Raw genomic sequence first — 15,332 nt, 5'->3', positions numbered from 1 at the left:
GTATGTGCGCATGCGCGGTGCTACTTGAATTCCACATGCCAGACTGGATTTACTGAAAAGGGATACCGCTGTCTTTGTCCTGCGGGCTTCACGGGAGAATGGTGTAACATTCGTATGTATCATCGTGATTTTCCTTTTCTATCCTCATAGCGGTCTTGTCGCGGGAATTCCTTGGTGCTAGTTCTTCCAGCGCCAATTTTGTCAGCTCGGATCGAATTATTTACCTATTCGATTAAACGTAGTTCTCCAGAATAATGCAGTCCTAGGGTAACACCATGCCATATATATATACATTTTTCAGTCTTTCCGGTGGTGGAGACAATACTTCTCCGTAGATTAAGTGTCTCACTAGTCTGGTAACAGGGCATGTCTGGCTGTTTTGCCACTAAAAATTTTCGGAAGCGGAGGGATACTTGCAACTTAACAAGCTTCTTCGGCTGCGCCCTTAATCTCATAGATACGGATAAATTATGGAGAAATGTTTGACTATTACTAGAATAAAATGTGAAAAAGTTGAGAACGCTCAACTAGCCCTGTATGGGTACTCATTAGATAAGGATTCCTAGTTACCCTGGATTGTGATGATTAACATGAAACCTTTTTCTTTTAGGGATAATAAACGAAAAAGAAGTTATTTCTATTGATGTTGACGTTGACGAAGAAGAAGAAGATGATGATCACGGCGAGAATGTCAGTGCTAGCGGCAGCGGTGACGATTCTGTTTCTTGATATGGTATTTGATGTGACGCCATAGGGTTCCGAGGATTTCAAAACCAATTTAACCTTACTTAATTTATTTTCAGTTCAAGAATATATAATAATATATAAAAATAAATAAATCAAGAGTTTTCATATTCTGATTTAAGTAACCATCGTTCTTCTTAGCAAAAACTGGGACAAAATGAAAAAAAAAAAAAAAAAAGTCGCATTGGCCAGCGGTATCAATCAGCTGGCACGCGGCTATTTTTGCGACGGCACCTCGTTGGTCATTTTAACCCTTCAACTCGTATGACTGATCAACACATAACTTCTCTTTACAAGATCAATGCAAAATCAAGCAGATAAGAGATAAAAAAAAGGAAAGATAAATTAGAGGGTTACGAACGTCACAACAATTCTATAACAGACCGTGAGAAGGATTACTTCTAAAATCTTAGGATCGGAGTGGAAAGATTAATGTTTAGGGGGAAAAAATTTCATTTTGCACACTACATCAGGTGACCCGACTATTTGTAAGTAGCTCTAGTCTGGGCTATAGTTAGGCGCGACTTTTTTTTAAATTGGTTCACACATCTGTTAGCCGATAAATTCGTGAGCCTTATAGTAGCTTAACGGCGTATCAAACGTATGAATATCTTGAGAACCGAAGCAATCATCTTATGTCGCGTCCATGTTGAGTTCTAGCCTGTTTTAGGCGTTTATTTCGTATAACTGAACGAAATAGTAACCGGCGCTATAGTTGCAATAGGGCAAAAACGAGGGAGGTCTGGGGCGGGTTCATCTGTACGTTACTCGACCTAATCCTCGCTCGTTTTTTCACTCCTCTTCTATTATCGCACCGTTTACTTCAGCAGTTCTCTTTATTAACTGAACGGTAGGAACAGGTTGGTTAAATCTATGAAATACTAATTTTTTCCTTTTTATTTCTAGTTCATTACTAGTCACGATTTGTTGTTGTATACTTAAAATCACCCACATGTGTATGTAAGGTATATACAGTGAGAGGCAAACAAAATATCTGTGACTCGTGTAGTCTTTAATAGTTTCTTCTTGTTTGTTTTGTTATATGCTCTAACAAATACCACAAAACGACCGAAGAATTTCAAAACTGCCCTCAAAAGATACGGTGGAATCAGTTAGACGCCTCATCATCGTCATCAGCTGCAGGAGCATCGACGAATAAGTCTTCTCCCTCAGATTTATCTGACACGTTATTGCAATAGGACCGCCTGAAGGATCCCTTTGAAACATTTTCGCGGAAAAAATCTGGAGTGTTCACATTTCCACCTCTTCGGTAACGAGCCACGATATATGTGCAGGTCCAGCCATTCCGCCTACCTGTATATTTTCCTATTCCGAGCTCTTCTGAGTCTTTCCAAACCAACTGGGAAAAGTGCCCAAGGCCGGACTGATAACGATGAATGTTAAAATTATATCGACATACTTCATCGTACCTATGAAACAAAACAAACGAACAGACGCATATGAACTCACTCAGAGAAATAAAACTGAGAATATCTCCATTCATCTGCCAAATTCACTGTTGATGAACACAAAATACTGTGGATGAATTTTTAAAAGAAGTCACGAGCTCAAGCATTGATTCACAAATACACCTTATGTGCAAAGTCTCTTTTCTCATTAAATGCGAGTGGCACCCTTGGACCTACCCCTCCCATTAGCTCTGCCTTTGGCCTTTAATCACTTTATAACGGTTGGAAACTGGTTTACTGCTGTTACACTTACCAAGCCTTAATTGCATCTTCGACAGACCTTCCATCAACCCCTGTTTGAGTTGTACATCCTGATGCCAAATTTTCTCCCTGGCCCTGGCGGGAACTCTTGGGGGAGTGTTTCAATTCGGTGGTTCCACCGAACCTCTGGAACAGATTGCGGGCATATCGATCAGCAGCCGCATTCATCCCCTCGTCGAGGGTCATGCGCTGGGCGTCATGAATCGCACGCAGGCGGTTGTGTTGTCTTAAGGCTGCCTCCCTGTAATCTAAAAACATAATCGACACCTGTCAATTTGACCTAAAACGCGAACCTATTGTTTATTCAACAGGATTTTACGGCTATACTTCCTTTGGAGATTGAATCGGTAGGACACCCTTGCTTTATCGCTTGAGATCAAAATGTCTTCAATTTTAGAAAAATTAGGTCGAGATGCGTCTGATTTTTAATGGGGGTTATTTAGGACGTGAAAGCCTTTTCAGGAAAATGGGCGATTCTTCAGACAAGTTTCATAATCCTAAACAAGTCACAAAACCTAGTTAACTCATGTGAAACTCTTGCACCATTTTAATTTGCTATGAGAGGTTTGGTTTTTTTGACGAGATAATCCCCATACAAAATCTCGTGAAGACCATGAAGGATGTCATGGCCATGAAGGCTGCCATGACCATGAAGGCTGTCTTCAGGTTATTTAAACAGCCGTTGCCTTCTTTCTTAAAGGTCTCAGTAAAGTAACTCTCAAAAGATGCTGGGAGAGACAAAAAATGCCGTCATTTTAATTCATTTTCATGATTTCTCTTTTGTCACATTTATCCATCAAGTGTAAGTTGTACTAACCTGCTGTCGCCACATAACCCAAAGCAACAAATATCAAAGCACTGAAAGATTTCATCTCCGCTCTGTGAAAAAATCTTCTTACCAGCAAACAAAGAAACAAACAAGGAAATAAAAAAACAACAAAATATTTTAGAAGGGAAGACAAATCTTCAATAGCGTTGTGAGGTTATATCGTCCGGGATTATAACCATGGAATTATAACCAGGTCAAAAGATTACAAAGATCCACTTCCTTGCTTTTGTAAGTTGGATAAGTTATCGCAAGTTGTGGAAATGCCTGAGTTTTAAACTATCATTTCTGGCTATTCTAGAAGATCAAAGTTGGATCAGAAAAAGACCAGGTAATAAAAAATCACGATTGATTAAGCCTTACAGACCAAATGATTTGTTACATAATCGTGGTTTGTTTAAAACTTTGAAAAAAAATGAGCGGACATCAATCAAATCATTCAATCTTTTGGGGAAACGAAAGGGGAAAAGAATCCTCTCCATCAAGAGAGTAAGCAAATTTCGAAAACAAATTCACATTTAATAATGTTGATTGGCTCTCCCAATTTTTTTTTTCAACTGTGTAAAAGCAGGTTAGATGGTTAAATTATGTTAGTCTTATTAAAATCTTACTCACCACGATACCAGTTGATCTCTCTCTTCCAGAGTCCGCTTATTTCTACAAAATTTTGTTCGCTGTCAAGGCATTTAATCCCTAAACTGGCAGGGTTCACGAACAAGCAAGATTTGTTTTTAAATAATAATGAGAACATTTAATTAATTTGTCAAGGTTGAGTAAAACAACAAAAAGTTTAATTAGTTTTTTTGTTTTTGTTTGTATTACTTCATTGTACCAATCTTAACTCTCATATAATTTTTCACAGTTGTCAAGTTTGTTTAAAAGGGCAATAAGATTAATTAGCTTTTGTGTTTTCGTTTGTTTTACTTTTTATTACAAATATTTCATTTATTATTTAATACAAAAGTTTCTCACAAAAAGAGCAAAACCAACAAGATAACAATCGTAAAATTGACAAATTACGCCAGTAACTCATACAACAAAATAGGGACAATGATACTTTATCAAACTTCAATGTGTTGACTTTCTTTGTCAGCTTTGCTTGTTACCCTCAGAATCCTCTGCGGAGAAGGGAAGGTTTGAAGAGCAAAAAGATTGAGTTTTCTCCTCACCTCCTCTGTTCTCTCAGTGTTTTGGTAGTTTGATACAAATATTTCGTACTTCTGTCTGTAACCTTCTTTTATGTCAATTTCATTTGCCCCAAACAAAGGAAGTTTAATTCTACGCCTGTGAATTCATTGAATGACTGATTATCTTATAACAGTTGTTTGTTTTTCTATTCGCAAATAGAAATTGTAATATGAGTTTAATAACTTCGTCTAATGTCAGTTGTCATTTCAGTTGATGTAATTTCACGCTTATGAATCTACTAAATGACAATTCGTTTCATTTACTAAGCAATTCTCTGCTTTTCGTTGTAAGGGCTTTTTCTCCATAGGAATCGTATTATTATTTGTTTTACCTATTAGAGACGACATAATTCGAGCCATGATTCGAGCCATAATTCGCGGACTTTTCTAAGGCATTTGATACGGTCGACTACTCTGTTGTCATACTTAAACTACATGCAATTAGATTGTCCAAGACAGCTCTTCTGTGGTTTCTGAGCTACCTAACTAACATTCAACAGTTTGTACAAGTCGATGACAAACGATCTAGTCTTGCAAATGTCCCATTTGGAGTTCCACAGGGCTCGATTCTTAGGCCGTTCTCTTTAATCTTTATGCGAATGACATGCAAGATTGCCTGCAAGATAGCTCCTTGCGGATGACAAAACGGTGCTTCATCACGCCACTCCCAAAGACCTTGATGTCTGTGTAGACAAGGTGAAAAAGACTCTCAGCAGCATCAAGTCGTGGGCAGCTGATAGTAACTCGCTATTGAATGAGACCAAGACCAAGCACATGGTTATTTCCACTAAGCAGATTTCTAAAGTGCATAATCTTGACGGAAACACCCCACCTCTCACCTTGAAAGATAAGACAGCAGATAGAGTAAAGAAATTAAAGTTGTTAGGAATTTAGCTTAGTGAGAACCTTTAATGGACAGAACATGTTAACGAGGTCACATCATCATGTTATAAAGTGTTAGCCACTCTCAGGAAGATCGAGAGTATGACATCACAAGAGACTAAGAAGTCTCTTGTTCAAAGCCTCGTGCTATCCAAACTTAACTTTAATGACTCGTCACTTATCCTCTTCCCATATTTCAGCAGAAAAGAGTACAAAGCGTTCAGAATGCTGCCGCTGGCTTTGTCTTGAATCGTTTCTGTTCAGAAAGGGACGTTCTAGAGCTTGGCTGGCTACCTACACTAGAAAATGTGCAATTAAACATTCTTAAGCTTGAACGTCGAGCTCTTTCTAGTGCATCCTTGCCCGAATAACTTCAACTGCCTCGGCACAATCCCTAATGTACACTACGCTCTAGTAATGCGCCTCTGATAGAAATTTCTCTAGTTTAGGGTACTTTTCAGGACTTATTAGCGACTTAATTCAATACCCTACCCGCAAGTGTGAGGCGGTGTCCAGACTTCAATACTATTAAAAATCATTGTTGTACAATTCTTAAGAGCAGAGCAAACATATGTTTAACCTCATAAGTTGTCTCGATAAGGTTTCATAGTTATTGTCATTCACGGTATCTATAGTATTTTAGGTTATGTAGTTTTTGACATTTTTTAAGTGCTTTATGTAAATAGTGAATGTTAAAGTTCACACGGCAACCAGGTGGACAATCAGACAGTTTGAAGCTACACTGGTTTGCAGATTTAATGAATGTAACCGAAGAAGTTACAATTCATAGACCCAACGTTTCGACACTCCTGTCTAGTGCCTTCATCAGGGGTGATCTAAACGCTGCAACAAGAGGTCCTTTTATATGATCACTAATTAGCGGCCTTTTTTCTGACGAGGTGTAAATAGGCGTCAGGAAGCAGACCGCCATCGTCACGATTTAAAGGAGCGTGGGCGGAGTTTATGTGCCACGCCTTTGTTTGGAGGCTTGGCACATAAACTCCGCCCACGCTCCTTTAAATCGTGACGATGGCGGTCTGCTTCCTGACGCCTATTTACACCTCGTCAGAAAAAAGGCCGCTAATTAGTGATCATATAAAAGGACCTCTTGTTGCAGCGTTTAGATCACCCCTGATGAAGGCACTAGACAGGAGTGTCGAAACGTTGGGTCTATGAATTGTAACTTCTTCGGTTACATTCATTAAATCTGCAAACCAGTGTAGCTTCAAACTATGTCTAGTGAATGTTTCTTGAATAACATTATGTGCATTATGTAAGTCGTTAGTTTTTAGTTAGTATGACGGATGTAGAGCTATCATGTAGAAATACTGTCAATAAATCGTTATTATCATTATATCAGCAGTGTTGCACATCTTAATGCTATGAATCCTAATGACATAGTTGGGCGCGAAGTGTAGCCTAGAGGCCATGTCATAAATTATCCAAATTTCCTTGTCAATATCTATCCATATATATACTCATAAATATATATTATATCTCTTTAACAATGATTAAATAAAGCTGCTAAAATGAATTAAAAACAATTTAAGAAAAACCCTCTTGCATCCTCTTATAAAATCTAAATACGAAAGAAAAAAAAAATACAAATATACGATAATAATTCTCATAGAATTAAAAAATGATCAATACTCTATCAAATATATGTGGCGGGTAGCTTAGCCACTCCTGAAGAAGTTCATAGAGGAAGAGATCCCAAATATTTAATCTATATAGTCAGTGTTCATATGTTCAATGTTCCTCTCTGATTGGTTGGCGCCATTTATAAGTCTTGAAAGTGCGCGCAATGTTCATGGTAGTTGAAACAGCTTTCTGCATCTTTTGGAGTACCATCTTATTATTATTATCATCATCATTGTTATTATTATTATTATTATTATTATTATTATTAAAACGAGGACGGAGTGAGACTTTAAAGAGAAGTACCTTGACACTATTAGTCAATCTAAGACTTTCGGTAACTAATTGGAAAATGGTGCAATTGTATGAGACGTTCTAACCTGATGAGCAGATCGATGTCAGATCCAGGTTAAAAAAGTACCATCTTTCTTATCCTATGTGTGGTGTTGTTATCTTTCGGTAAACTATCGGACACGGACATTGATTAGGCTTGGCGAAAAAAGTTGTGATGCATCCCTGGGCTCCGCCCATCGTTTCCAGTTCCTCGCAAACCTTCAAAATTTCCCACTACAACGCATGCTCAGTGAACACGTGCAAAGTGGAAGGGAAAAAAATGGCTGATGCTGCCAAGGTATACCAATTTTAAAGTATTTATTAGTAAATAATGGGGAATTTTTTGAACAAGTACTTAAAACGCAAATTTTAATTGTCTTGCAGGCAGCCGAGCTGAAAGACAAAGGCAATAAATTTCTCCAAGCTAACGATTTCGCCAAAGCGATCGAGTGCTACACTGAGGCGATTTCACTTGACCCGTCAAATCATGTGCTCTACAGCAATCGATCGGCTGGATATGCTAAGGATAAAAAGTATGAACAAGCCTTGAGCGACGCCAAAAAGTGTGTGGAATTGAAGCCAGATTGGGGAAAGGTCAGAAATAATATCGATTTGATGTATAAAATTACTTATTAAATTATGATCTTATCTTGAGCATGTACAAAGTAACTATTTGGCTCTAACTTTTAGATTACTTGTGCGGAGGCGATTCACTGTGCCGTCACTCTGACTTTTCTCTTCCCATCGATCTATTAATTCTGTATTGCTACAGTTACATTGAAATATACGTGTCTGAGTGTCTGATGTGTTGTGGCTGATTCTAGAAAATACGTTACTTAGACTCGTGTGTCATTAGCATAGTGATTTTTATAATATTCTGTTTTTTCAGGGCTACTCTAGGCTTGGTGCAGCTTTGTCCTTCCTGAAACGCTATGACGAGGCAGAAAAAGCATACACCAAAGGACTTCAGCTAGACCCTGAGAATGCACAACTAAAAAGTGGTTTAGAGGAAGCCCGAGCTATGGCGCAGCGTAAGTACTATTTAAAGATTCTGATCATGAGTGTTTGTTTTGCTTTCAGTTTCTATCATTTTTCTGTTTGCACTGTTACCCTTTAACTCCTATGAGTTACAAAACTAATTTCTCCTGACAATATCAATACAATATGAACAGACAACTGATGAGAATGAAGGAAAATAATAATGATAGGGATTATAGGCTGATCTAACACCAAATTCTCCAAACTAACGTGCTAAGAAATTTTATGGCAGACAGTAAGGAGAATTAATAATGAGATCTTGGGAGTGAAAAGGTCAATTTTAGATCTTGACTTGTGGTCTGGTGTTTGCTCATTTTGTTACTCTTCCTCACACTAAATATCATCACATTGTGTTGCCAATAGGTATTTGGGATATAGGTTTTTTTTAAAAATAAATGCGATAAGGGCTGTCAATAAGTTTGAAAGCAGGGAAAAATAAGTAAAAGTATATGGCGACGTTATAGTGGATGCCATCATCTGATCTAGTGGATAGCGATTTATCCATTGGATAGCATTATCCACTCAATTAACCACTGGACCAGATGTTTTATTGTTGGTTTTCACTATCTGATTCATTCTTTTTTCATTTGCACAATTTATAGGCAACAATCCAATGACAAATCCATTTGCAATACCAGACTTATACGTTCGTCTTGCAACTCATCCTAAAACCAAAGCTTTTCTGGATCAGCCTGACTACAGATCTATTGTTGAGGCTCTTAGGCAAAACCCTCAGATGCTTGGAACGTAAGTTGTTGTATTTTGATGCATGTGGAAAAAAATCACATGATTTTAAATTGGTGCTGAAAGAAGTGGTGTGTGGTGTGTGTAAGCTGCACAATAATTACCTTCTACCTATCTTCTTGTTTCATTCAAAATGTACCATTTTTCTAGTGATGTAGCTTCTCCAAAAAATCCAACTCTGAAATGTAAAATATTCAGTCTGTTTGATATCGATCATTTTGATTTATTTGGAATATCAATGTTCAATAGATATCTCCAAGACCCCAGAATCATGCAAACAGTAGCTATACTGCTTGGGATCGAATCTGAAGTTGCAGACAATGAAGGTATTCAGTGTTTTGAATGAAATCTGTTCTGTAAGACAACTTTAAAATCAAGTGAAAGGGCATTTTGATTACCCATGAAATTTATTGAGATATTCTTGAGACTTAAAAAGAGACATTTCAAAATTAATTTTGTTATGTGACATTTAAAGAGCCTGCATCATCATCATCATCAGAAGAAAAACCAGCTAGTGAGCCAATGGAAACAGAAAAACCACAACCAGAACCTGAACCAGAAGTTGATACTTCAGTCCAAAAGGTTGGTATGCATTTGATGAATGTTGTGGCTCAGAAATGTTTTCTTCCTTCTTCATCTTCTTCTTCTTCTTCTTCAAATGTTGTCTTCTTTAATAGCTACGAGTAATGGACTAGGGATCTTTTTGACTTCATCCAAATATTTTCTTTTTTTGCATTGTTTTTTCTGCAGTCTTTGGAGGAGAAGGAATTGGGAAATGCTGCATACAAACGGAAAGACTTTGAGACAGCTCTTGATCACTATGGAAAAGCTATTGAACTTGATCCCACAAATATGAGCTTTCTCACCAACAGGGCAGGTTTGTTTTGAGAGTTGTTAATCCAGAGCTTTTGATTAAATTATACTGATGGGGAAAATTTAAATTTCCTTCAGCGGTCTATTTTGAACAAGGAAGGTACGATGAGTGCATTGAACAATGTCACAAGGCAATCCAAGTGGGAAGAGAAGGAAAAGTGGACTATAAATTGATAGCTAAGTAAGTTGCAAAGTTAGTTTGTAGTGTTATTGTTTTGTTATAACTATAACTTATTCTGAATTATATTTTTTTCCTTTTTACTTACCTACTGGTATTGGAAATCCTACATTTACAATGATGTAAATCATAACTTTTTTTTTTTTTTGTTACACCAGTAGTTCTGAACCTGGATTACGTTACAAAAGTACTTAATATAACAACTGTTTTCATATTGTGAGCTCGAATAATGTTACAGTAATGGTCATCCCTTTTTTGATGATGAATCTCTCCCGGTCACAATAGAATATATGTTTGTTGCACTTCTCAGAGCTTTCGGCAGGATAGGAAATGCCTATTCCAAGCAGGAAAAACTCAAAGAAGCTATTGAAGCATATAACAAGTCTTTGATTGAGCACAGGTCTGCTGATGTTTTAAAGAAGCTTCAGGAGGTAAGGAGATTCATTTCTGACTAATGAAGTGCCACACCCAGAGCACATAGTGACAGGGTTCGTCATGCAAAAGCTGGAAAGTGATGGTATTTAACTGTTCTTGTCAGGAAAGTTATAAAGAATGAGGGGAACACTTTTTTTCCCAATGAAAATAATCAGTACACACAGGATTTGATTGGGGTCTGGAAAATCTTGAAAGACGTGGGCTTCCACAATATCATATTTAAGGTCTGGGAAGTCATGGAATTAAATGTGAGGCATGGCAAGTGATGATAAAAATTGACAATAATAGCAGAGCTCGCATAGCATAGCCCCATAATTATACAAAATAGTAGTAACCCATCAAGCCGAAAAAAGTTGGAACTGTACAACCGTCCAATTGTACGACCTACCGTACAAGGTGCTACTTTTAGCATGTGAGGCCAACTGTACCATGGGCACTATCTTATAATCAGTCCTCTACATGGACACACAGAGAAGTTGTGAATGAAACTCCATTATTATTACCATGCACTTTATCCATAGTAGGGGCTTTAGTTTTGTTGAAGAGACATGTGGGGGGAAAAAATGCAAGCTCGGCTTTTACTTACTTACTTACTCCCATCATGTCTGTGTGGCACATAGGGCAGCAACGAAATCCTTTCAGCTCGGCTTTTAGGCTTGCCTTAATCTATATATTACTTAAGATAACAACAAAGAAAAAATACCTTCATTAAATGATCATTGTCACATAATTTTGGAACCAACTTTTAAAGATTAAGGAGAACACTGAAAAGGTGTGGAAACTAACATGGAAAGACATGGAGTTAAATGATGTGGTAAGAGTTTGTGCCATGTGCACAATATCAAATTGATTAAGTGAGATAAATGATTTGATTATACAGACAGAAAAAGCAGTGAAGGAGAAGGAGAGACTGGCTTACATTGATCCACAGAAAGCAGAGGAAGAGAAAGAGAAAGGAAATGTGTTATTTAAAAAAGGTAGGGTTATGGGACTTTTTTTGAAAATCAGTTGTATGTAAGAGAATATCTTTGTCCACAAATGATATCTATTATTTCAAACAAAAGGAACTATATGTTGATCTGACTTCAAGGTATTATGTAACAATAAAATGGCACAACTCTCTTGAGAGCTTGTTGTTTCTAGAGTTTTACTTGGTGATTTTAACATGATTGTGGGGTATGCAATGTGCTAATACACTGTAGCTAACTCCTCTTCCAAAAACTAGTTTTGAGTCCATAGCTCCTTTTTGCCTTCATAGCAAGGCCAGAGTGAGTACAAATTGTACCTCACACAGTTCATCTCAGGCTTAAGTTCTGATGCAGTCATTGATGGATGCTCTAGGGTGAGATGTTTTCCTCACACAGTGCCTCCCTTTGCACAGGATGTATAATAAATTCTGACAGACTGTTAAGGAATATGGATATTTGCCTGAGGGTTGTGTAAAAACAGAAAATGGGCTAAGGTCTCGTAATTTGCTAATCACCTGGAAGGAAAAGGAAGAAGCTTTGGCTGATCAAGTCATCTAGATTGTTGACAAACTAAAGCATTTTATTTCTTCTGAAATGAACATACTATTGCTGTTTACTTTTTTCTTGAAGGGGATTTCCCAGAGGCACTGAAGAATTATAAAGAGGCCATCAAAAGAGACCCAAACAATCCAAAACTTTACAGTAACAGAGCAGCTTGTTATCAAAAATTGGCTGCATTTAACTTAGCTTTGGAGGTATGTTATATGTAGATTCTGTTTAAGTTTGAATGCATGAATTGATATGCAATAGGCAAGATGGACAAGAATAAAGATCATGAGAAAAAAAGAAATGATCACCAGCCTAAGAAGCTTTGATTGTTAAAGAAATTTTCCTTGTCAGTACCAAAGGACCTGTTAGAGAAGAATATGAAGAATAGGGATACTGGTGTTAGGGTTAATAAATGTTTGCAAGTTGTTAACTCTTAGTAGCTCTCCCTGCTAAAATTTGCAAGCAAATCTAATTTTTTTTTATTTGTTTACCTCATTATTGTTATGTGCAATATCCTCATTTTTGTACTTTCTCTTTAGGATTGTGATATGTGTATCAAGTTGGATCCTTCATTTGGTAAGTGGTACAAACTCAAGGCTCCTTCACACCTGTTGTTTGGTTTTGTTGTATACAATGATATAATTTTTCCACACCTTATTTTCATGAGACTGAACAACAAAGGGGACTTAAATAAATTTCATAATGGTACTTTTTATGATGGTTACTTCTAGAATAAATCAAAAGTTATCTCATTCTCTCTGTTGTGTTCGTCTTTCCACAGTTAAAGGATACACAAGAAAAGGAGGTGTCCTGTTTGCACTGAAGAGATTCAGAGATGCTCAGAAAACCTATGAGAAAGCTTTGGAACTGGATCCTGAAAATAAGGTTGCATTCCAATAATTAGTAGATATCAAGATCTACTCCTACCAGTCAGTAGTGTGGGAAAATAAACCTTGGAACAAAAATAAGGCTGTCATACTTTCTAGCTTTTTTCTGTTGCAGCTGATAGTTTGATTGTTGTTTTCTTCCCCACAGTATGGTGTACTACAAATATTCTTCTTGTTGTAGGTTTTTTTAAGGTAGTAGGATTGTGTTTGCTTACATCCTTATGGTACAATACTTGTTGTTTGGGTTTCCAGGAAGCACATGAAGGCATAAGAGCATGTAATTCAGCAGTGATGCAACAGCCCACAGACCCAGAGGAAATAAGACAGCGAGCTAATAATGATCCTGAAATACAGGTACAGTGATGCTAGAACATGAATTATTCTGAATTGTCCTGGACAATTAATTGTGCACTGTTCTTAACATTTCTTCCTTCACAGAATTTGCTAAATGAAAATAACTGCTGAGGATTTGAATTTAATGAGAGGGATTTCAATACAAATGAAGGATGATATTTTCCTTTAAGGGGTTGTCTTTTAGCAAGTAAGATCTATGAGGATGCTGATTGAATTTGGTATGTCAGTAGCTTGCAAGAAGGCCCTTTACATTAGGGCTGTAGGAAATGCTATTTTTTGCCTGTAGGAAGATTTGAATAAGGGAGAGCTTTGCTAGCAGCCAGACCTCTTGCAGACCTCTCACTTGCCAGCATCGCTCAAAACTTTATGATTTCCCATGGGTGAAGAAACTCCTGTGCCAATGCTTATATTGACAGCCCGCTCACAGGTTACCAGACATGACCTGACCTTTTTTGGTGGAATAAGAGATTTAATATACTCTTGAAGTACTTCTGTGCCTGTTTTGACTTGGTATTCAGTGTGAAGAGTCGCTCTAATGAATGTTCCTCACAACAAAACTCAGGCCAAGGTAACAAGCTTTATAGTTTATTTCTCATAGTTGCCATTTGATGTTCTTTGTGTAGGAAATTCTCACCGATCCGGCTATGAAAATTATACTTGATCAAATGCAGGAGGATCCTAAAGCTGCCCAAGAGTATGTATTTGATTTTTAATACTCCCTGCCATACTGTCACCTATAATCCTTTAACTCCCAAAAGTGATGAACATGTAACTTCTCCCTATAATATCCATACATTATCCCGCAAACGGGTAATGAGAATATTCAAACTTATCGTGTAGAAGTTATCTTGATCCAATACCAAATTCTCTGTAGCAGCTAGAGGAGAGAATTTACAATCAATTTGTGGAAGTAAGAGGTTTGAAGTTACACATAAGGATTCATCCATCCATTCTAAGATACATTCCAAAATCACCAACTGTGCCACTCATTTTTGACCATGTCAAAGAAGAGTGCTAAACTAACTAGAAAAATTTCCTTAATTGATTTGGATCTGGCTTTTTACATTTAGCTCATTTATTTTCAACCTTATTTCAGTGAGGTGTAGTTTGATTTTCTTGACTTAAAATATACCTCAAGTGAGATTTTATTTCGCATGTCTTATGGCAGCAAAGCGAACTGAAGGGCTTGTATTTGTTTTCTTGTAAGGCATCTCAAGAATCCAGAGATCCGTAGCCGAATACAGAGGCTGTATGAAGCAGGAATCCTGAAGATTCGCTGATTAATGTTCCTTGTTGTTCAAGTGAAATTGGGAATAAAGAGGGAAGATATGGCAAGGATTGTTCCAGGGCAAAGATAGCATCTCTAACCCATGTCTGCTACATTCTGAATCAAAAGATTGTCCCAAAAGGAGGCTGCTATAAAACTACAATAGCTCAACCTTGGCTAACAACGTTTGTCTGTTAGTGGTCTTTAATAATGTATATCTCTGACCTATTCTTTTCTTTTTTTCCTTGCTAGTTAATGTTTGAAGCTCTGTTTGAACAAGGCATGGAAATTTTTTTAGTTATTTTTTTGGAGAAATAGGAAAAGGAAAATGGAAAAGAGGAAACAAAACTCCAAAAGTCATAACTGATATAAACCACATAGTGAGTAAGCTAAACCACAGCTGCACGTTTTGAAAAGAAAAACAAACAAACAAACAAAAGAAAACAAAAAAACTTACATTTTCTTTGTGATGTAGCCACAGTTGCAAAAGTTGTTAATCATTGATTACTTGTTGAGGAAAAAAAGCTTTGTTTGCAGGGTTTTCACATGTATTAGTGGTAGAGTGGTGCTCATTAAAGGTTTCCTACAGGGAACGTTATGATGCTTTGAAAAAATTACCTTGAAGTAGAGCCTGTGCGACAAGTTGCTTTTTCATTATCTACAACACCCTTTCCTCTCCAGACAGCATGCAACATTGTG

The 15,332-nt window shown here is 37.2% G+C and overlaps 2 protein-coding genes and 1 pseudogene across 2 annotated transcripts; 2 read left to right on the top strand and 1 right to left on the bottom strand.

Moving 5' to 3' along the window:
* Nucleotides 1–1,750: 1,750 nt before the first annotated feature.
* On the bottom strand, nucleotides 1,751–3,942 carry LOC131773986 (Golgi-associated plant pathogenesis-related protein 1). Its single transcript, XM_059089982.2, has 4 exons — nucleotides 3,916–3,942; nucleotides 3,292–3,365; nucleotides 2,467–2,722; nucleotides 1,751–2,174 (listed from the first exon to the last, which is right to left on the bottom strand). The coding sequence occupies exons 2-4, from the start codon at nucleotides 3,344–3,346 to the stop codon at nucleotides 1,853–1,855; spliced, it is 633 nt and encodes a 210-aa protein (XP_058945965.2). The 5' UTR covers nucleotides 3,347–3,365; nucleotides 3,916–3,942; the 3' UTR covers nucleotides 1,751–1,852.
* Nucleotides 3,943–4,657: 715 nt separating this feature from the next.
* On the top strand, nucleotides 4,658–5,956 carry LOC131775233 (uncharacterized; annotated as a pseudogene).
* Nucleotides 5,957–7,572: 1,616 nt separating this feature from the next.
* On the top strand, nucleotides 7,573–15,231 carry LOC131775646 (stress-induced-phosphoprotein 1-like). Its single transcript, XM_059091762.2, has 16 exons — nucleotides 7,573–7,638; nucleotides 7,725–7,934; nucleotides 8,230–8,371; nucleotides 8,981–9,125; nucleotides 9,372–9,448; nucleotides 9,598–9,704; nucleotides 9,873–9,999; nucleotides 10,074–10,176; nucleotides 10,484–10,604; nucleotides 11,489–11,585; nucleotides 12,207–12,331; nucleotides 12,665–12,701; nucleotides 12,907–13,010; nucleotides 13,265–13,366; nucleotides 13,990–14,060; nucleotides 14,574–15,231. Exons 1-16 carry the CDS (start codon nucleotides 7,621–7,623, stop codon nucleotides 14,644–14,646), a joined length of 1,659 nt encoding a protein of 552 aa, XP_058947745.1. The 5' UTR covers nucleotides 7,573–7,620; the 3' UTR covers nucleotides 14,647–15,231.
* The last annotated feature ends 101 nt before the right edge of the window (nucleotides 15,232–15,332 follow it).

Source organism: Pocillopora verrucosa, chromosome 7 (genome assembly GCF_036669915.1).
Source record: "Pocillopora verrucosa isolate sample1 chromosome 7, ASM3666991v2, whole genome shotgun sequence".
Classification (NCBI taxonomy): domain Eukaryota; kingdom Metazoa; phylum Cnidaria; class Anthozoa; order Scleractinia; family Pocilloporidae; genus Pocillopora; species Pocillopora verrucosa.
The sequence above is the reverse complement of the archived record's forward strand: the minus strand, read 5'-3'. Positions and strand labels throughout refer to the sequence as shown.